The 21716-nt window shown below is 38.5% G+C and overlaps 1 protein-coding gene across 5 annotated transcripts in view; it reads left to right on the top strand.

The window, feature by feature from the left end:
• The window catches only part of LOC108679063, a 46472-nt gene extending 25198 nt beyond the window's left edge, over positions 1-21274 (top strand). For 2 of the 5 annotated variants that reach the window (XM_018167578.2, XM_047883325.1), the window contains 11 exons: positions 12653-13507; positions 13874-14082; positions 14554-14865; positions 15010-15548; positions 15845-16040; positions 16340-16507; positions 16901-16966; positions 17431-17571; positions 17885-18031; positions 19668-19713; positions 20065-21274. In XM_018167578.2, the coding sequence (XP_018023067.1) occupies positions 12673-13507; positions 13874-14082; positions 14554-14865; positions 15010-15548; positions 15845-16040; positions 16340-16507; positions 16901-16966; positions 17431-17571; positions 17885-18031; positions 19668-19709 (2655 nt within the window). In that variant the 5' untranslated portion in view covers positions 12653-12672 and the 3' untranslated portion in view covers positions 19710-19713; positions 20065-21274. Of the gene's footprint in view, positions 1-6936; positions 6981-7336; positions 7532-12652; positions 13508-13873; positions 14083-14553; positions 14866-15009; positions 15549-15844; positions 16041-16339; positions 16508-16900; positions 16967-17430; positions 17572-17884; positions 18032-19667; positions 19714-20064 lie in introns of those variants that run through there. The other 3 variants (XM_018167580.2, XM_018167579.2, XM_018167583.2) reach the window with 3 other exon arrangements.
• Positions 21275-21716: the final 442 nt, after the last annotated feature.

A 21716-nucleotide genomic window follows, 5' to 3' on the forward strand; every position in this document is an offset into this window, starting at 1 on the left:
GCGCCCCACAGCTCGTCATTTGTAGTAAATTTTGCCAACGTTAATGTCTGTCCACGTGCACCATTTTACTATTATAGGAATCAAAAGAAGAATGTGCTAATGTGTTAACTTGGATCGTGAATGTGTTAACTTGGATCGTGAATGTGTTAACTTGGATCGTGATTGCAATATGATGCTCATGAACCGATGTTGCAATAGAGACATGTCTAACTCAATTGAAGATGTATGAGAGCTCCGAATTATTTTGTCTGATATAATTTATCATTATATCAGACAGTGAAATCGTCTGCAGTGTACCTTGAGCTAATTAATGTTTCACTATATTATCTAAATTTGCGAAATTGACTCCCAAGTCGTTCATATAATTTTTCTGCATGCGTGAAGGTCTTTTTAGCGCATTCTCTCATTTATGGAACAAATGCACTATTGTGCTCGCCATGTCCGTCTGTTTGTCCGTCCGTCTGTCTGTCCGTCCGTCTGTCTGTCTGTCCGTCCGTCCGTGACTTCACGTTTTTGTCAACGAGAAAATGCGCTCTCTGTCACTCACTGCAGTGAGTAATGAGTTATATTTTTTGAGTTTCTTTCCTATAGAGCCTATTTAAGGTATTAATTCGTTATTGTACTGTCAATTTTCGAGCGTCCTGTTTTTACCATAACATAGCATTCACATGCGATACTGAAAGTGCCTATATAAGGATTTCTTTCTCCTCAATCCACGTCCAGCCTTAGGTGGTTACATTGATACAGTCTCTCACTCTTCGTTCTTAAAATTGACTTCATTATTTCTTATTATCACCCCAGCACCCTTCTAGCTATGCGGACAGTTTACATGCTGTGCTTGCTTTTTATCAAATTCTCGTGCATTTTACGTTTACTCATGCATGAATCTTCTGCAGGCAAGAGATGCATTGGTAATTTAGACAGAAATTCTTAGTGTGTTATTCCATGATTTTTACTGGTCGTTTAAAACAATATTACAGCGCCAATGGCGAAACGTTATTAAGGAATGACCAGTGAATAATGGGGGAATGAATGAATGACCAGAATAACGAATATCTGGGATGTAACTTAGTCAAGTCCTTCATACTTGACTTCGAAACTTCCCTCCTGAATGTTAATTTCGAAGTAAATAATTGAATTCATGCGTTGGTAATAGGAGAGCTAATTATACAGTGTCCGGAATTCAAGACCACAGGGGGAAGGGAGCGAGTTCACGTTCGCCTTCCTACATTCCTTCCTACATTCAGCTGCGACTGCATAATGAAATTTTATGCTATGTGGTAGGTACTTCAAACAGCTTCGCTGTCTGTCGTATTTCAATACGGGGAATTGATCATATCGCTAATCATTAAAAAACTCATTGGGCAACCATTTCAGAGTTTGAGATTTTTACTCATGTTATATTTTGAAAAAAAGCTAAATCGAATATTGTCACTACGATGCTGTTTTAGAATTGTCAACCAAAATTTGATGAATCTTAGTTTCTCACCGTCGTTTAAAATTATAGCATCGCATACTACAAATGATTTGGACGGAAACGTCTTTTATTCTTGATTTTTTGTTGCTTAGCAAAAAAGAGAAAGTTATTCAATCTATAGGTGTCAACAAACTTCTCACTAATGCTGCTGATTTCTACGCAATCGTTATTTCCTTTTACTTTGTGATTCTACGTTCGTGAAATGTATGTTCAACGTAGTCGCTGAGTTTGGGTGATTAATGTACGTCATATTAAGAGAACATCTATGCGCCCGTTTCCGTTGAATTGATCCACTAACAGGAAGCGTCGTCCACGGTTTCCTGGCTACCACGACCGTCTGCTCAATGTTCCTTCGTTCACGGCAGGTTTGGGTTACGAACTCTTGTTCCTTCGGATCATTGTTGACCCATTTTAAGTGAACCAGTTGTGTGTCTAAATTCACAAAAAATATTGAATTTCGCTTCTCTATCTTCATCTAACTGGCCTGCTGACTAATAATTGATATTGGATTAATAATTTATATTTTATTGTCGAATTGAAATGCACTTTGAAATAAGTCAGTTATGGTGATTATTTGCATGTCAAAATCTAATTTTATACTGACGCTTCTATTGATAATGACGCATTTTGGAAAAGTTGTAGGATTATTTTCGTCGTCGAGCATCGAAAACTATACCTCTAGAATGGGCATATGTCTGATATCTCACTTGCATATCGTTTGTTGTACTCCATTCTCTGGGTTCGCAAAAAATTGTGAGACAATGTTTTTTAACGCGACTAATAGCTCAGAATTCCTTAATCCCTTTATTCGAAAGACACGATCAAATCTAATTTGTGATATTTAACATGCGCTGTGCCCAGGATATTTCTGGTTAAATTTTCCAACGAATAAGCAAAAATTCAAATGAAATTTTATCTCACCTATAATTATAGAGTAAGCGGACTCGCATAGTTGTACTTCTTCCTATCGGCAATTGCGACGGCCAGTGATGTAGCCCGAGGTTTAATCATTTCTGATAACTTGTATCAGAAATGATTGTAATTCTTTAATTCGTACTCTTTTCATATTTCATGTTGATCGAAGAAAAAATTACCAAAATTTCGAAATTAGCCGTTCAAATTGCAATTTTATTCATCAGTATCCACTTGGAAACAAACGACGTTCTCGTTTGCAACTTATATGTGTAGCAATCTTAGCAACAGGGACGATCTTTAACTATCGGTAAAATGAAAAGAGATATTTGCATTTGTATCTTACAATAAGATTTTTTTTATATTATTAATGCGAGAAGCAGCGACTCGTAATCTAAGCGACTCGTAGCGTTGGAAACATTTTGCACCTGTACTTCATGTTTACGAAAACATCCATTCCTGTTATAATTATTTCACTGTTATTTTTACAGTTATTCATCCACAGGAAGCGTCGTCCACGGTTTCCTGGCTACCACGACCGTCTGCTCAATGTTCCTTCGTTCACGGCAGGTTTGGGTTACGAACTCTTGTTCCTTCGGATCATTGTTGACCCATTTTAAGTGAACCAGTTGTGTGTCTAAATTCACAAAAAATATTGAATTTCGCTTCTCTATCTTCATCTAACTGGCCTGCTGACTAATAATTGATATTGGATTAATAATTTATATTTTATTGTCGAATTGAAATGCACTTTGAAATAAGTCAGTTATGGTGATTATTTGCATGTCAAAATCTAATTTTATACTGACGCTTCTATTGATAATGACGCATTTTGGAAAAGTTGTAGGATTATTTTCGTCGTCGAGCATCGAAAACTATACCTCTAGAATGGGCATATGTCTGATATCTCACTTGCATATCGTTTGTTGTACTCCATTCTCTGGGTTCGCAAAAAATTGTGAGACAATGTTTTTTAACGCGACTAATAGCTCAGAATTCCTTAATCCCTTTATTCGAAAGACACGATCAAATCTAATTTGTGATATTTAACATGCGCTGTGCCCAGGATATTTCTGGTTAAATTTTCCAACGAATAAGCAAAAATTCAAATGAAATTTTATCTCACCTATAATTATAGAGTAAGCGGACTCGCATAGTTGTACTTCTTCCTATCGGCAATTGCGACGGCCAGTGATGTAGCCCGAGGTTTAATCATTTCTGATAACTTGTATCAGAAATGATTGTAATTCTTTAATTCGTACTCTTTTCATATTTCATGTTGATCGAAGAAAAAATTACCAAAATTTCGAAATTAGCCGTTCAAATTGCAATTTTATTCATCAGTATCCACTTGGAAACAAACGACGTTCTCGTTTGCAACTTATATGTGTAGCAATCTTAGCAACAGGGACGATCTTTAACTATCGGTAAAATGAAAAGAGATATTTGCATTTGTATCTTACAATAAGATTTTTTTTATATTATTAATGCGAGAAGCAGCGACTCGTAATCTAAGCGACTCGTAGCGTTGGAAACATTTTGCACCTGTACTTCATGTTTACGAAAACATCCATTCCTGTTATAATTATTTCACTGTTATTTTTACAGTCATTCATCCTAATCCTTGAATGATATTCCAGCTTTTAAATGCTTCCGTATGAAGCGTAATAACGATTCGTTTCTACTAAATTAAATTCAAAAAGGGTAAATGTCATCACAGTGGTGTTTAGTTGCTGTAATCCTCTTTGTTTAGAATATCGCACGATTGGACCTGGTAATGCTGTGTGCTCTAACCTTGCTTGGGTTCGCTCAGATAACCTTGAACACAAGCGCTGTTCGGGTCAAAGACCCGAGTCGCTTGAACCAACCTTTAGTGTTCCTTTAAACCTCGCCGACTCTGCAATACGGTGGTGTCCTGTCGCGCTAGCTGGCTCCCACCTTTCACAAGCGCTCCTCTGGCCTGATCAAATTGAACTATACGTGTTGCTCGTGAAAATGTATACGAACGATCAATGTTATCGGCGTATTGGGTACGATTGATGTCGAACAGACCTGCTCTATCTCTTGCAAAGAATGTAGGTAAAACGAAAAGTTTATTTTTAAATAAGTATGTACTGATTGTTCTCACAATAATAATAAGTAACGATGGAAAATGATGAAGACTAATTACAAGTGTTATGAAAAGGACACAGATTAATTAGTGAATAATCGAACTTTTAACTCCTCATTTGATTTGACCCGTCATCATAACGAAAAACATGGAGACCATGTTTTGAATTATCAATGTATTATTAGTCACTTATATAATGATGCTATAACATGTTACTGGATAGTTAAAAATTTCGTTCTAAGTTTCCCACTAGCCTTCACCCATGTTCCATTCATAATTATTCAAAATGCAAGCATCCATAACCCTATAAAAACGCTTGCATGCAAGAAATACTGGACTTCTTGTACTAGTGAAGCTCATCTCTATGGCGTGGGCGTGCTGGGCGCTGCCCTGTGTCGCTTGACCCTCGGTGGGGCGGCCTTTCAAACACAATCTCGTTACTTCCTTCCTTCACACTTCACTCGGGCTGGTCGTTCTATTATTTCAGCAATGTTTCTAATAGTACCTCAGGTTCAGATAACCCTGAAGTCATATCCTTGCTGCACTCTTATGTTTAAAACCCTACTATGGTCAAAATTACTGCTTTGAATCATCAATCTGAGTAGAGAATAAGTGTTACGTTGTTGTGCGCCTTTCTCTAATTGTCAGCGAATATCAACTCAAGGCCAATCGCGCATGTGAATTTTTGATAATAGTTGTGAATTGAGCTGTTGATTATTGGTGATTTAGTTTGGGTGATGGTGAAGTACATATACAGGTGAAATGCCGCGTCATGTGGACAACACAATGAAGCGTTACAGTCATTCAGTAGCAACACAATAGACCCTGAAGTTTAATTGGTCTCATGCAATAGCTGGTCAAAATCATTCTATTGAGCGCGTATGTCACGAGATTGTTGATCTTTCCTCGTCATCGAGAAATCCGTTGTAAATTACGTTACCAACTTCCTGTGCATCATGATGTCGCCTATGAGTAGAAGCGCTTTCGTCCATTTTTTAGGAGGCCACAGTCTAGTTTTAGAAAAGTTCAGGAGTAATTGACTAATTCCTTTGTTGTTCAGCTTCTTGCGATTTTAGTTAACAAAAAGTACGTCTTTGATGTCTTCCTTCATGTTCGTTTATGTGGCTTGCGTTTTGAAACCCACATGGAGCTTAATTTGATGTTGATTTATTTCTGGTTTGTCTGTGCTGTTATTTATCTCTATTTCGGTGGCTTCTGACATCCTGGCCTTGGTAGGGTCTCCTGACGCATGAGTTGCAGGTCACATCATGAAAGCAGCCTCCTGGTGAAGGTTTTTGGTCGCGACTCTGACGAGAACGTGAGGTACACGTACTCGTAAAAACTCAGTTTTCACATAACCTTGCGTACGAGTAATGCGAACCAACGTATGAGCAGTTGGTTCACACTACTCAGGAGCACTTCACACATAGAATTTGCTTAAAAGTATCATAAAATATTTTATTATTTCATATTATTAATTTTATGTTCGGCTTCACCTGAGGTAAGCTGTCCTCGCCGATTTGATGATCTCAACCACTACCAATGCTCAGTTTACTGCAAACTCAACTGAAATTTTGCAGTCATACTTTGATTCCTTTCGGCCGATTTTTTTTATTTATCACACTTTTCTACTTTTTTCATTTGTTTTGGTCTCCCTGTTCTTCCTATTATCCTCGCGATAAAATCTACCTCGATTTAAAAACTTTCGTCCTGCCATGAAAACCGCTTTTTGTGCGTTATAATTTCTTTAATATGTTGAGAAGAGCCAGTAATATATACTACCCTCTGACAACGGCAATTTGTGTGCATTCAAGTTTGAGGATTTGTCAGCTGATGCTTCAATAATTTTCTACCACTTTTTTGCGAGCTATTTGTCTGACCTGGATTTAAACAAATTTTAAAAACGTTTTAAATGAAATCTTTCACAAATAAAACTCGTGGGCTATCAATTCCACGTGTAGAATATACGCTTATTCCACAAGTGTATTTATACTGTCTATCAGAACTTACGCTTGGATTAAGGTTATCTTATTTTCGTGATCGCAATCTTCAAAAAAATGTCAAAATTTTATGCTCAACTGTGAAAATCGCGTAAGCTGTTCCGCGTGCGCTGTTTAGCCATACTTTCCAATCTGGCTATTAAACCATACTAGCATAAGCTTTGTACTCATTAAAATGGGGGTTCCATTTCTACTTTCTACCTTGTTCGTCCATGGCGTGAAAATTAAATCCTTTTCATAATGTTTCTGCTTTGAGGCTAATTAAGGCTGATTAAAATTTATTTCCATGAATTTGGATATATTTCAGAGACTATATAGTAACGTTTGATATAATGTTCATTATTGGAATCAGTATTATTTATGAATTCAGGAAAAGTTACATTCTGCAGCCGCTATTGATCTGAATATCATGCCATGTCGTCCTCTGGTAGCACTTTAAACATAAAACTCTTACGCAAGGAAAATTGGTTCTATCTTTGAGGTAATGTATAAAATTCTACCTTTGAGGTAAAATAAGTTCTACATCAGTAGTTTTTACTGCTCGTTTCTTTCTTTCTTTTTCGTTCATTTTATTTCTACCTTTGAGGTAAAATAAATTCTACATTTGTAATTTTTACTGCTCGTTTCTTTCTTTTTCGTTCATTTATTTCTACCTTTGAGGTAAAATAAATTCTACATTAGTAATTTTTACTGCTCGTTTCTTTCTTTTTCGTTTATTTTTCATGTTGGCGGCGTTTTATTGCCTTCATTTTTTGCTGGACACCGCACAGTGAAAAAATTAACCCATCATCATTCGTTCCATGTATTTCACAGTTTATTCTTTTCTAAGTTGATGTAACTGCTTTAATCTGCAAAATACTCTATCAAAAACATGGTATTAGAATTTTTACCTCTTTCATACAAATCAAAAATCGAGTTCCTTGGAAGTGGTTAACTTTTAACATTTATTTCGAATCCAGAGGAAGAAGTAAGTCGAGGTCACCGAGATTCGAACCCGTTCTTCATGCTGGGCTCGAGTACACTTGACCTCTGGTGAGCAGATAGAGCTTTCTTTTCCGCACAAATAATATTTTTTATTTTGCCCTAAAATTATTGTGGAGTTAAACTTGTCTCAAATCGTGACCTTTGAACCCTTTGGGATCTCTATTACGCGGTCGATTTTGATTTAGTGATGATTTTAAATAATTCGGTACAACACGTTTTGAATGAAAGATTATTGTAATTTCTTTCTCAATGCTTTAATTATGGAAAAATCAAAATGATGCATCTTCTGTGTTTTTTTTTTTCACAAACAAATTTTGGTTGGTTGGATCTTTGGCGAATTTTGTGCTTGGACTTCTAGCGCGGTTGTGCAATGATACTGTTCCTTTTGTGCATATGTGATGCCAGACATATGCTACTCTGGTAACATGTGTGATGCCATGCAGACATATGCTACTCTGGTAACATGTGTGATGCCATGCAGACATATGCATATGTGATGCCAGACATATGCTACTCTGGTATCATATGTGATGCCAGACATATGCTACTCTGGTATCATATGTGATGCCAGACATATGCATCTCTGGTAACATGTGTGATGCCAGACATATGCTACTCTGGTATCATATGTGATGCCAGACATATGCTACTCTGGTATCATATGTGATGCCAGACATATGCTACTCTGGTATCATATGTGATGCCAGACCAGACATATGCTACTCTGGTAATCGCTCCGACACCCAAACAAACCTTACTCTGTCTGTTCCGCACCTAAATTCTCAAGGTTGTGATAATTGTAAACAAGCATTATGCAAATTAGAAAATTTTTGTTTTCCAATTACTGTTTGAAATTTGCAGCATATATGTTAGTATCTTCTTATACTTTTCCTGCATAAAAGTTTATCCTGCGAATATGTTTTTATGGTTCAAATATGCATAAGTTTCGATTGAGTTTTGCTTAATATTTTGATTGTATCTAGCTTCGTTTTAATTATTCTAAAGCAAACATTGGCAAACACGTAGGCAGACGCTGCTTGTGTGCTTTTGTAAGCCTAATTATTGATGCTTTCTTGGGACTGACTCAGAGAGCTGCGCTGCAGACCTTGACATCATTCATGGCTCCCTTGCTCTCACCGCTCTCCACTTCCCTCGTTATAACATCTTATCGTATTATCTTCTTTTACTGGCCATGGTTGTTTCCAGAGTTTTCTTTAATTTCAAAAGAGTATGAGGGTATTAATAACCTTGATTCTACCTGCCCTGTATTACAATTGAAGTTGTTTCTTTTCGCAACCCCACGCTAAAGTTATCCACTTCCATGAAGTTCACAATTATGTCGTGGTAATTTGGTGACAATTTCTATCGTGCAAGTCGCCTACCTATACTTATATTTACGATTATTATTTTGACGAACGTATATCACGATATTTTGATGTATTTATTAAAGTAGTGGTGCTGTAATTCTTGCATGTTCTTCATATTTCTTTTTCGTTTTAATTCCGCCCTCTGAACGATTCAAATGTCAGAATGTATAGGCAAATATTAAAAAATAATAAAATAAACTTATAATAAAGCTTATACTGAAATTTAAAATATAAATGTTAAAATTAGAAATTAATGTCTCGCTTTGATTGCACCTCGTGTATGCCTTCTATCTTAGACGCTCATTTACTAAACGTTTATAGTAAGAATTTTTCACTTCCAAGAACCGTGTTTTAAGCGTGCCCTGGTCTCTTTCGCGTTCACGTCCTCCGTGGGACAAACAATATGCGCGTCAGAGAATTGAATGACGCGTCCGCTGCGTCAGAGAATTGAATGACGCGTCCGCTGCGTCATCGAGATCATATATAGACAAGCACGCTATTTGCGTCACGATTATTATCCCTAGACCACGTTGCTTGACTGACGTCACTCCTATACTGTTCGTCATCGTGTATTTTATCGAGCATCACTTGATGTTATATTTCATATCAATTTCATTTAAATATTAATTTTTTCGATTTACACACTCCTATCTCTTCGTGTATGAATAAAAATTAATCAGACTTGTTAAAATTCACGAGTTTTAACGCAATGCGCGTCATAACTTGCTGACCCAGAACATATTTTTCTTAATAACACTTGCTTATACACTATACAGTTCACAAAAATGTTCTCAGTGCGGAAATAGCCAGCATAGCCGCCCGACGTTCATGACACTCAAGCATGCCTTGAGATGGTGAATACCCACGAGGGCACGAGAGAGGCGGCTTTTCCGTGAAGTGCTTACTCAGCCTCTTGCACACTCATGCGGATGGCATGCGATTTATTTTCGGTGTATGACTAGCAGCATCTCCGTTTACTCGCCTTTCCTTGATTATTCAGCTGATCTAGATACAATTTTTACCCCCAATTGGTATCATATCAATGACAAAATTGGTAATGCTGGTCTATTATGCATTTATTTAACGCTAGTCTATTATGAATTCGACATATTCATGATATAAAAGACACAGAAGGCTGTCATCTTCGTAGTTGTTATTGTAGCATGTACGATGTACCAAGATTATCAAGACCAAGATGTACGATGTTACTTTTTGAATTAAAGCGCTCCTAGTTGAGAACAGAAATTATTTTCCATCAATATTGAATAGGAATAGAAGCTGTCCTGTTGCCTACATTCAGCATCACTGTTTTGTTCCGTGCTTCCAAACATTAGCATATTGAGCCCTATTTGCCTAACAAAATTTTTTGTTATGTCTAACCTCATCATTAGACAATCCTCAGCAACTTAACTATTGGCTGCATGCCTGCAGGTGGTCTAACTGAACTTCCTCGTCTTCATGGTCTTTCTGATAAAGTGCTTCAAATCATGTGTTCAGATTTTTACACCCTTTTGAATTATAGCGTTGTTATTATATTGACTCGCCACACTCACCAACTTCATTCAAACTATAAAGATATTATCTCGTGTGGCCTTCATTATGTTAGCCAATATTCTGTTTCTTCCCGTCCGACAAGAGGCATTTATAGGCAGATATAATTTATCATATTCCTTGCTTTATATTCGCAAAATCTTCAAAATTTCAACTCCTCGCTCGTAGATCGCGAAAATAAGCACTTTTTTAACACAGACGCAATGCGCTGGTGTTGGAATCCGAGTCCGTTGATCGAGTGAAGGTCTGCTCAAGGTCAAGCATTGACCGGAAACCCACCTGATGCTCGGGTCCACGGTATCACTGATACACTGAAGTCTGCAGTCCAGTCATGCATGCATAACTGAACACCAGGATCCGGCGCGCCTCTACTAGTATCATTGTTGTGTATCTTCAGGGTGCGGTTGTGAGAAATTCTTTCACTAATTGTAATCCGGAATAATGTTTTTTTTTTCATTTATGGTCTTCTAGCACCCTAACAAAATAAAGAGTCGCGTCAGCTTCTGGTAATCCAAATCAGAAGCTGCCGCGTCTGTGAATTTTTACTGGGCAGGTTTGACCGGCGTTGCTCGGGATTTATCATTCCTGCAGCTTCATAAATCCCATTACCACCTCAAATCTCATTAATGAAAACGAAACTAATGTATATTAAATTAAGAAACATCTGTTAAAAACTAACATGTACATAGAGCATCGAACTTCCATTGACTTCTGAATTACGTTTATATGTAGCAATTTATAATCCTTTTTAGCGCATTTTCTCATTTATGGAAAAAATGCACTATTGTGCTCGCCATGTCCGTCCGTCTGTCCGTGACCTTAAGTTTTTGTCGACGAGAAAATGCGCTCTCTGTCACTCACTGCAGTGAGTACTGAATTATATTTTTTTTTCAACTCGCCCCGCAACGTTTTGCAATGCCTCACTATCCCCCACTATGAATATAATTTCCGGTGCAGGTAATATCCTAATATCCATACGCGATGATAAGTATCACGAACAGCCGCTATACATTTAAGGCGCAAAATTTCACACCCACAAATTTTGACGAATAAAGATAGGATTTTGATTACTTTGGTAATTGAAATCGTAAATTTTCAGTGTATATAACCCTTTCATACCCACGTACCTTATTCTAAAACATCAGCTGCAGGCGGTTTAAGAGTTTACTCAGTTCGTTCTCGTGAATATTGAATTAAAACTGTGAGTAATTTTTACTATATTTGATTATTTTTTATTTTTATGAACAATATAGGGTACATTGTGTTCTGCACGCACTCTCGTTACGTTTTGCCTGTGCGACGGTGTGCACAATAAATGGAATGTAACAAGCTCATCCCAGAACAATAAGCTTCGTATTGTAACTTGTTTAAATATGCGTAATTTAATGACTACTTGAGGGTAGGCAGTGTTTTGCATGCGTCTCTGTCCGACGTTGTGTTGGTTCAATTCGCACCTCTTCATAGTTACCTTGAGATCAGTCGCTACATATTTATTTTACCTTCACGGCATTACCAATGATGCTGCGCAGCCTCGCGCCGTTGACGTAGCTGCTGCGTAAATGGCTTCATTCCCTCACTCCTGGCGAGTTTTTTGTTAACTTTTTGTTCAAATTTTAGTGTGCATCTGCTGTGTTGAGGACGTGCAGTCGTTCGCTGGCCCCGTGTCGAAGGTTGTTGGAAAATGGACTCGCGTTTTGGGTACCGTTGCAAATTTGTTCCTCTCCTTGGCGCGTTTTTTAATTCAAATGTATGCTAGTAAACTTGTATTAGCTCTATCGCTAAGTATAAAATTATGATTTATCTAGCTCGTTTACCACTGAGGTAATAGATTCAATTTTGTCTTGGATTAATTCGCTAAAACAAATGCTGCTAATTTTTCGCAGTAGTTTTCACTTTGGAAAATACCGAGTTCATTTGCTTAGTCATGATGTGGATAAATCTTTAGGTCGTATGCTGTTAAGCATTCATTTCATTACTATATATAAAATTCTGGAACTATACTGAGTCAACTTTCGGCATATACAAGGACTTTTATATACTGTAGGCATATACAAGTCCGTAGCAAGACAGCTTCTGCTTTTATCTCTTCACCTAATGCGTTTGTTATTTTATTATGCCAGATATTTCGTAAAGTATTGTTTTCTACAAAATTATCACGGAATTTTATGTCTATTCTAAATTTTTCCAGCATAAGTCATCCGCCTTGTGGCCTCTTTTTGGTGCGTCGATCTAATTTTTATTTATCTTGCAGGTTGATGCGTGTTCTTCAGTATGGTGCCTGATGAGTGTGTTCTTCGTAACATGGACTCAAGAGACACAAACTCCACAGACGAGCCGAAAGTTGACTCAGTTGTTATCCAGAACGTCGAGAATGAACGCAACCAAACACAGGAAGGAGATGAAAACGTTCCGCCTCAAGCGCTGTCCGCGTTGGGTGACGAAGGCTCGAGCGGCAGCGGCAACGCCAGTAGCCATGATAACGAGGAACAGAATATTCAGCACGCAGAGACAGTCGAGCAAAATCTCGAAGAAGTGCCCGGAAAAAATGCCAGTGAATCTGAATCTGAGTCCGAAAATTTAGAAATTGCGGTGCCAGATGAGACGGGCGATGTTGAAAACCTGAATAATTTATCGGAGAATAATGTAGAAGATAAAAATACTTTAAATGAAGATTCTCCAAATGTTTTCTTGAAAATACCTCAAGCGAGATTAGTATCTAATGTTGACAGTGCGATACCACCCTACAAAAATACCTCCGTACAAAACGGCCCAGAAAACATCGTTGTCGACGATGTCGCTGACGATGCGAAAGACCCTGTGATAAATACTTCCCCAGCTACTCCATCAGATGTTCCCAAAGATGAGCCCAAGAGCGGCTTATCTTCTAGACGCGCGAGCTACATTGATGTTGTCGGATTATCAGCTGATGAACAGAGTGCTGAGGCCGAGGCAGCGAACCACGTACCGGTCTCTCCAGACACGCTTTGTAAGGAAGATAGTGAAGACAAAGACTTCAGTGAAGATGAAGACAAGCTCGTCATACACGAAGGGAGTTCAGAGCGCAAGCCTGATGAGGACGACGACAAGAAGAAAGTTGGCATGTATGGTAAGTTGGTTTCAATTTAGAATGAAAAATTTTACCTATTCAAGTTTGCATGCTATCCAGCCGTCCCCAAACAGCTCAACAGCAAGTTGGGCTAAGGTATATTTCATTTTATTATGTACGTATGACATCGGAAAGAACTTATTTTCCAGCTCCACTGTCACACTAGGACTCATGAGTTCTATACCCACGCATTATAAAGTAAGATGGGAGAATGCATAAGAATTATGTGTCGATTTCGTGCCACGACATCCATTGTTTGAGTGGATTAGTCTCTTATATTGAGACAACTAAATTAACACCTGACCTCATGCCATTTTACTATTTAATGAATTGTGAAGCATGGTTATATTAAGCTTTTTCTTTCAGAAGCAGTTAAACGTTCATCGGACACTTCAAACGAAGAAACCGAAGACGATCAACATCCTAAAAAGAAAGCCCGGCTTAAAGAAGTTTCTGCTGAGGTTATCAATTTGACTTGCGACGATCGGAAGGAGAATAAAATTTCACAGAATTCGGCATCGAACAGCAGCGTTCAAGTCGACTTGCTACTAGCACAGGTCAACAAAGAGATTGAGGTGAGTTATTAGTTCCGTTTGACATTATATTCATGGCTAAAATTCGTCACTGGGAAAAATTTGCGAGTGTGAGATACATTTTTTTATTATTCTAGCATTACGGTACCATTCTAGCAGGTTAGCCCGGCGTTGCCCAGGGTCGATAATTCTTACAATTTAGAATACCTTTATCCCGAATCCCGCTATCAATAATAAAAACAATGTGTGCTGATTCAAGAAGCATCCGTGCATAGCAAATTTTACATACCGGTGTGACACCAAACTCGCCTTTGGCCTGATTAAAAAAATCGGTTTAGAAAAATTTGCTTATTTCAATCATTTTCCTAAGTTTTGCAATGCCTTTTCTCTCACAAAAAATAATTTTTCAGGTTCTGAGTCATATTTGACATGATATCCTGGATGCGCGCCAACGGTGCAAACAAACACACTAACTTAGACATGTATACATAGATAAGGTTAAATATTTTTCAGGTTTTGGAGAAGCAGGTGCGGATAAAGGAGGAGGAATGGAATGGTTTACTAAGAAGCCTCAAAGAAAAGGAGGAACTAGCCGCCCGACTACGGCGCAAAAGTGAGGTTCTGCGTTTTCAGGGAGGCACGGGCGATTTGCCTTCCACGTTTTCTCCAGGTGGACACAAAATCAACAAAGACGCCTCACCGAGCGGCCTCTTGGCTGCCCTTACCAGTGGTGCTTCTTCGTTGACATCGCACACAAATTCATATGACTCGACAAATCCTATTGCTATGATGAGCCGACTTTTGTCGAACTCAATTCGGCCTAATGTAAGTTGTATGATGTAATTAGGGTTAACTAAGTTGAGGTGGCTAAAAATGCACTACAGACCGATTTTCATGACATGTCGATTGTTTAGAATCATTGTTTTACAATTCATACTTCCGTTTCTAATTTGGCAAATTATTTTCCAGAATAATTCACATTCTGGCAACGATCAGCAAGGCAGCTCTCGTAGCAATACTTCTTCGCCTAGTGTAAGCATCATTGACATTCACACGCGGACGTCATCTCCGACTGTTAGTATGCATCCAGATATTGCCTCTTCTCTCTCCAGCTCTTTAACAAACTCACACTCCACAAATCGATTCTCTAACGCCAACCTGCCCGAAAATCTCAGAAATAAACTGACCCGACAACTTCTGAATGCAGCGGGTGCTACTAAACCCATTCTACCTAAGCCTCATCACGTGGCTGGCAGTAATGGATCAGGAATATTGTCTTCACTGGCGGGTCAAAATCCTGCCCCGCAGACCTTAGCGAGCATGCTCAGTGCTGGACCCAACGGCTCCCTCCTGGCCCCCGGTGGTCGTGACATGTCTGGTAACTCAGGAATGTTGGGCAACTCGGGAAGTCTGCAGGCCACGGGTTACGGTCCTCAAGGTCCCACTATTTCAGTGCAGCAACTCATCGACGCGCACCGCAAGGATAATCCCGCGACTCCACCCGTTAGGTAACTATTGTCTGTGGAGATCATAAACATTATTGTGTCGATAATCTTCTATTGTGTGGAGAGGCGCATGATAAGGCGTTTAATTCGTATCATGAATTAAACACACGTTAACGACGTAAATGTGTTCAGCTGAATAGATGCTACAAGATATGCTGTAGCCAACCGTCGCACGTCGTTATTTTGTACCGGAATTCTATTAGGCTATTTTTGCTGATCATTCCTACAGTTATATCTTATATTTGTGCTGTTAAATTTGTTTAAACACGTTTACGACGACTCCTTTACCTTATTTGCAGAGGAGCGAAGCGCGGCGCATGGCGACATAAGTATGACAACGGAGGAAGCAAGCGTGGCATTCGTGGCGACGGCAACGACAGGTCGTCGTCCCTGACACTCAGTGATCCCACCGTCAGCTACAACGACGTGCTGCTGCAGTTCGCCCAACTAACGCAGCAGCAAAACGCCGAGAAGAACGGACCAGGATCACCACAGGTAGAGGCACTGTTGTTGGAGCCGTGTGCTGTCATTCTTTGGATCAATACACGGAATTAAGTAATTTGGATCAACACACGAAATTACAAACGATATAAATTCAGTTGTTCTGAAATCTATTATTGAATGAAGCCTATTCATGCAGAGTTTTCAAATATTTTGGCTCTACTTCGCTGAATTTCTATAATTGTATTTTCGACACATAAAGACGTCTAATTCGAAGTTATTTCGTTAATTTATAAAATCACTTGGGTATAAATATATGTATTTTATAAATACTAATGAGTTTTATTGCGCAGATATCAATCATCCCTGTTAGCGATACTGGGAGTGGGAACACATCGGGGCAGTCGTACGGCGTGGGGAGTAACCATTCCTCCTCGCTCAGCGGGGGCCTTTCTGTCACTCCTACATCCAACAAACACAGCCACTCGTCCATGCTTGAAGGAACTTCAGCTTTAGCTAAAGTGAATTTTTTTCATCGTTTTAATTTAAAATTATTTTTTAAAGAAGAACTTACGCCAAATGAGACAATATGATTAGACATTTTCTTTGCTTAGACATAGGAATTATTAGGTGGAATGTATTTTTCTGCGTTCATGTCATGGCCAGATTTCTCGCATATATTCACTGGCGCGGGCAACCAACGAACAGCCCACACTCCCGAGTTTATCGTAGTTATTGTTACATTTCAAGCCTTCTATGTCCTTTTACTTTGAGATGCCAATACCTACTTTTGTGCCTGTTTTTATGAGCTGGAAACATCCTTGTTGATAGAAAGAATCGTGTTTTCAAGAAAATTCTTGCTAAATCGTTTTTCCATGAAAAATTTATCATTTATTGAAGCTACATTTTTTCAGTTGCTGATGGAGAGTCGCAGCAACACCAAACAAAATGCTCTGCTTGAACATCAACAACAGCAACAGGTTTGTTCTGCTGTATAGACTAATTCAGCTGATCTGAGCGCACCCTATTGGCAGAGCAAATCGCCTAATCAAACAAGTCAGGAGCATTCGTCTCACTCATTATCGAGTATTGCATGCTTCCACATATAAAATCAAGCGAAGAAGTGACTGTATTCACGTGATTGTAAACTGCGCATGTTATTCAATATTAATGTCATGATGTGGCACCTGAATTAGAGTTATCTCTTGTAAACACGTCATTAAAATGTTATTTGAAAAATGATTTTGATCTCACCGAAACTCCAGCATTCTAAGCGCTACATACGTAAACGTTTTTAGAATCTCAACTGAAAGCTTGTAATTAAGAAGCAGAAAAACCCAAACATATTGCGGCGTATACTTTAGAAGCAAACATTCACTGTATTAACGAACTTTATTTGCTTATTGTACGCAAGAAACACATCTTAAGGCTACAGTGTAAACAGATCGGAGGCGGTGGTGTGAGCAACTCACAGTACCTGACGCTATCAGCTTTGCTTTCTGGTGGCACCACGACCACCGTCAGAGAGAAGGCTGCTGCCGCCGCCGCTGCTGCAGCTGCTGCTAATGCTCTGTCTGCGCATCAGGTGAATAAAATTATGTAGGTTTATGTACGGATCTTGATATAAAACGCGATTGTGGTACGTGCCATTTAGTAAGTGTAAAGCCTTTAAACCGAAACGCAGCTAAAGCGTACAAATATCTGTAAAACTTGTCTATTTACATCAATGAATATTTACTATCTATGGTCCCAATCGTGAGTTTCCTCCTCGTTTACTTTATCATATTTGATACAGTTTGTACAATCTATGGTCCCAAACGTGAATTTCATCTCTGGTATACGTAACACATTCGCTACTGCTTGTACAAACGGTATAAATTACGCGATTTGTTGTGCAGTCTGGAGAGAACCGGAACAAGAAGACCGAAGGTGGATTGGTGGACCCTAACACCCCGAATCCCAAATGTCAAGGATGCCATAAAGAGCGAGCCCAGTTTGTGTGTGCCGGGTGTGGTAACCAGTGGTATTGTTCACGCGAGTGTCAGGTTAGTTACAAAATGTTTTTTTTTTGTGTGAAGGTCCCCTAGGTCTCATCTTCTGGTTCCATTGAAATGGAATTTACCATAAATGTTATCGTGATCTTAGCATTGCGAAATGTTCATTAATCATTCTTTAGCAATATTTGAGGATGCTCCCATGTTAAGATGACTTGGAAGTAACTGATCTAGAAGGGTAGTTGGAGTTACATCGCTGATAACTCGTATTTGGTATACGTACTCATGTCTACCAATACAGGGTCCGCCATATTTATGGCAACGCATGTTTTTTGTTATTTCTCAATGAAAATAACAGGTGCGTTGTTTTTTTATTGGATGAGCTAGTAGCCAATAATTACCTAAACAATTTTCAGACATATTCATTCAATATGACCACCCTTATTATTAATGACGGCCTCCAATCTACTCGGGAAAGCTTCACAGGAGACACGCAGCATTTCTTGAGGGATCAAGTCCCATTCTCGTGTCAATTTAGACCTCAAACAATCCAAAGAATTATGAGGTGTTCTGCAGACCCTACTCTCTAAAATAGCCCACACAGAAAAGTCGAAAGGATTCAAATCAGGGCTTCTTGAGGGCCATTTATTTTTGCTAATGAACGCTGGGATGTGACCCTGAATCCAGTTTTGGGTCATGTTTGAGCCAGCCATGTGATGGGCAGAGTCTTGTTGAAAACTCCATGGTGAGCCGTTGAAGTCTTTACGGGCCCAAAGTAACAACACAGCTTCCAAAATGTCCGAAATGTATCGCTGACTATTCAATTTCACTCCTGAGGGGACAAAAACGAGTGGGGACCGCCCAGTGGCGGTTACCGCGGCCCAAACCATCACGAACATGGGATTTTGACGACGTGTTGCTGTTCTGGTTGCCACATATCCATCCCGACTCCAAATTCTGTCATTTTGACGGATAACGCTTAATTCAATGTCAAATTTTTCTCGTCACTGAACACCAAGTTGGGTAGCGTGCCTTCCTTAATGAGATCCAGTATGTGCTGGCATCTTTCGAGCCTCATTCGTTCATGACGGTCTGTTCGCTCATACCTTGTTTGCATCTTGTAAGGGGAGGTGTTGAGGTCATCTTTGAGGACTACTCATTGATGTCTGACTGACTCCTGCTTCTGCAGCCAATTTTGCAGCTGAGCGACGACGGTTTCTCCTCAACTTCTCCCTCGTGTTTTTGACCAATTGTTTTGTTCGGACACTTCCTTGATCAGGAAGTGTCACTTCCTTCCTTGATCAGGTCGATTGCATGTTTCACCAGTTTCCTTGAATTTTTTACCATCTTCTACACAGTTTCACGACGAAATAGAGCTTTTTTGCAATGAATTACTTTCGCCCTTGCAATTACATTTCTATCTGCTCCCATAAGTAATAGTAAATTTAGACATCTTAGACTTCTGCAATATAAAATAGGTAGATGAATTAATAGATGATATTAAGCTTCATTATAAAAGAAAAGTCTCATAGAAACCAATTTATTTTATATAGCAAAACATCAGTTGCCATAAATATGGCGGACCCTGTAATATCGGTTCTGTACAGTTTCTTAGCTTCTGGATTAAAATAAAAGCCCAAGTGGAGATGCCAATAATATCCGTTAACGTTTTTCATTCAATTTGCAGGTGGCGGCTTGGGACGAACATTCTGAGCGGTGCAACACTTAGAAAGGTTGGATTTAATACATTGGGCAAAATTGTATCCTATGACAGTCTCCCCAAAATTGAGTACAGTCTAGTGTTGAAAATGAATAACAAAACCCAATCAAAAAAGAAAGGAAAAAGGAAAGGATAAGCAATAATATTTAGTGTTTGTTTCACGGCGTTCAATTTACTGATGTTTTCGTATGTCCAGCACATTTTTCCACGACTATGATGAACGCGCTCGTCCATTGATGGTATACATAAGGCAGAAAAAGCACAATGAATTCATGATGAGCATGTTCATTTAATAAAAGTAAGTTCTAACAATAGAGTAGCTGATATGACGAAAAACGCAGGCTAACTAAACCGTACTGTGCAGGTGCTGCTAGCGGCTGCTCCCGGACGCACCGTGCCTTCACATGGCTGTTTAGCATTGAACCTAATATTGTATTTTTAAGTAAGATTAAGGATTTCGGGTGAGTCTCAATAATTAGATTGTTATACTAACGTTGTCTTGAGGCTATCACTCTAATGTGTTGAAAGAGGAAAGTGTGTTGCTTCCATAAATGCAGCTTATGAATTCAGTCAAATTTCAGCAACTTTGTACTAACCTGGAATGTACATGCGCCAAAGTTAATTCAACGAGTACGTACGTTGTTGCCTTTGTTCTGAAAAGCTATTGATTTTGGATATTAGAAAATTAATGTCAAGAATATTTACTTGTCGCTTCAAGTCATTTCAGTGATAAAAGCGTTAATTAGAGAGTGTAGAAGATGGATGGTCAAATGTTCACAGCTCATGAGTATCGAAATTTACCTGAAGTGTTAATGATAATGGAATGATTCTCTACAGAGGCCCAAGTGAATGAAGAAGACTTGACTAGTCGAATTTCTCACCTGTTGACGATTGTTAATTTTTCATTACCTACTCGAATGAGTTTAGGAAAATGTTATACGAATAAATTTTCTTCTGTTCAGAGTATTGTTGCTAGCAAATCGTCTAATTGTTCTGAAAAATCATTGGGGAGACTTCCATCGTTGTCAGAGGTATCTTGAGACTAGGTATATACTAGAGCACGGGACGGTGTGTAGTAACAAATAATGTTTGTTTCAAGTTGGATTCTATCGTAGTCAATTACTGTCGACTTTGAAAGGCGTTTTATTCGCTAAATATAATCTACAATTTTCGGTTACAAAATTGTTTAATTATTTTATGTGTAAATATTTTAAAATGTATTGATTAAGATAATTGTGCTCATTACCGTGGTGAATTTATTTCTAACATCTAAGTTTATTCCCTTCCTGACAAGTTTGTACGAACATTATTATTTTCTTTTTGTTAGTTAATCGTACAAAAGCGATACGTACGTATTTGAATGATATTTAAAGTAACATACTATTAATTATAATTCCGTATAGGGTGATTTAATATTTGTGAAAAAGTTTTCGTATTTGAATTCAATTCTGATTTCGTGACGAACAAGTCTTGATAAAGAAAAAAAAGGTTTTCCTCGAGCATGAAATTGGACGAATCTGGTCACTGTAATCTGTCCTGTGTGTATTGATGTAAATATAAACTGGTGAATTATACATTGGCTTTCCTTCAAAGTCATAGCACAATTTACCGCAGAAATAAAATATAAACTGGTGAATTATACATTGGCTTTACTTCAAAGTCATAGCACAATTTACCGCAGAAATATCTGTCGCTTTGGTAAATAAGGGAATGTAAAGAACGGTAAGTACGGAAATATGACTGGTGCCACTATTTGCTCCCATGCATTTTCCTTCGACCACTGCGTGTCTCGGTCATGAGTTTAGTCGAATCACAATATGTCTCTGTTCCGTTTTCAAAAGTTAGAAACTATTGCATTTGTAATTACATGGAATGTAATTTGTTATGTAGGTTTAGGCTTTCAGAGTCAAGTCTTTTTTAGGCAACTATATTAATAAATTTATCCCATTTAAACATGTTAGGAGGTGATGATTCATGCTGAGGAATTGAATTTCGATGATTTTGTTCATATTTCGT

The sequence above is a fragment of the Hyalella azteca genome, unplaced genomic scaffold, assembly GCF_000764305.2.
Source record: "Hyalella azteca isolate HAZT.00-mixed unplaced genomic scaffold, Hazt_2.0.2 contig12615, whole genome shotgun sequence".
NCBI classification, from domain to species: domain Eukaryota; kingdom Metazoa; phylum Arthropoda; class Malacostraca; order Amphipoda; family Hyalellidae; genus Hyalella; species Hyalella azteca.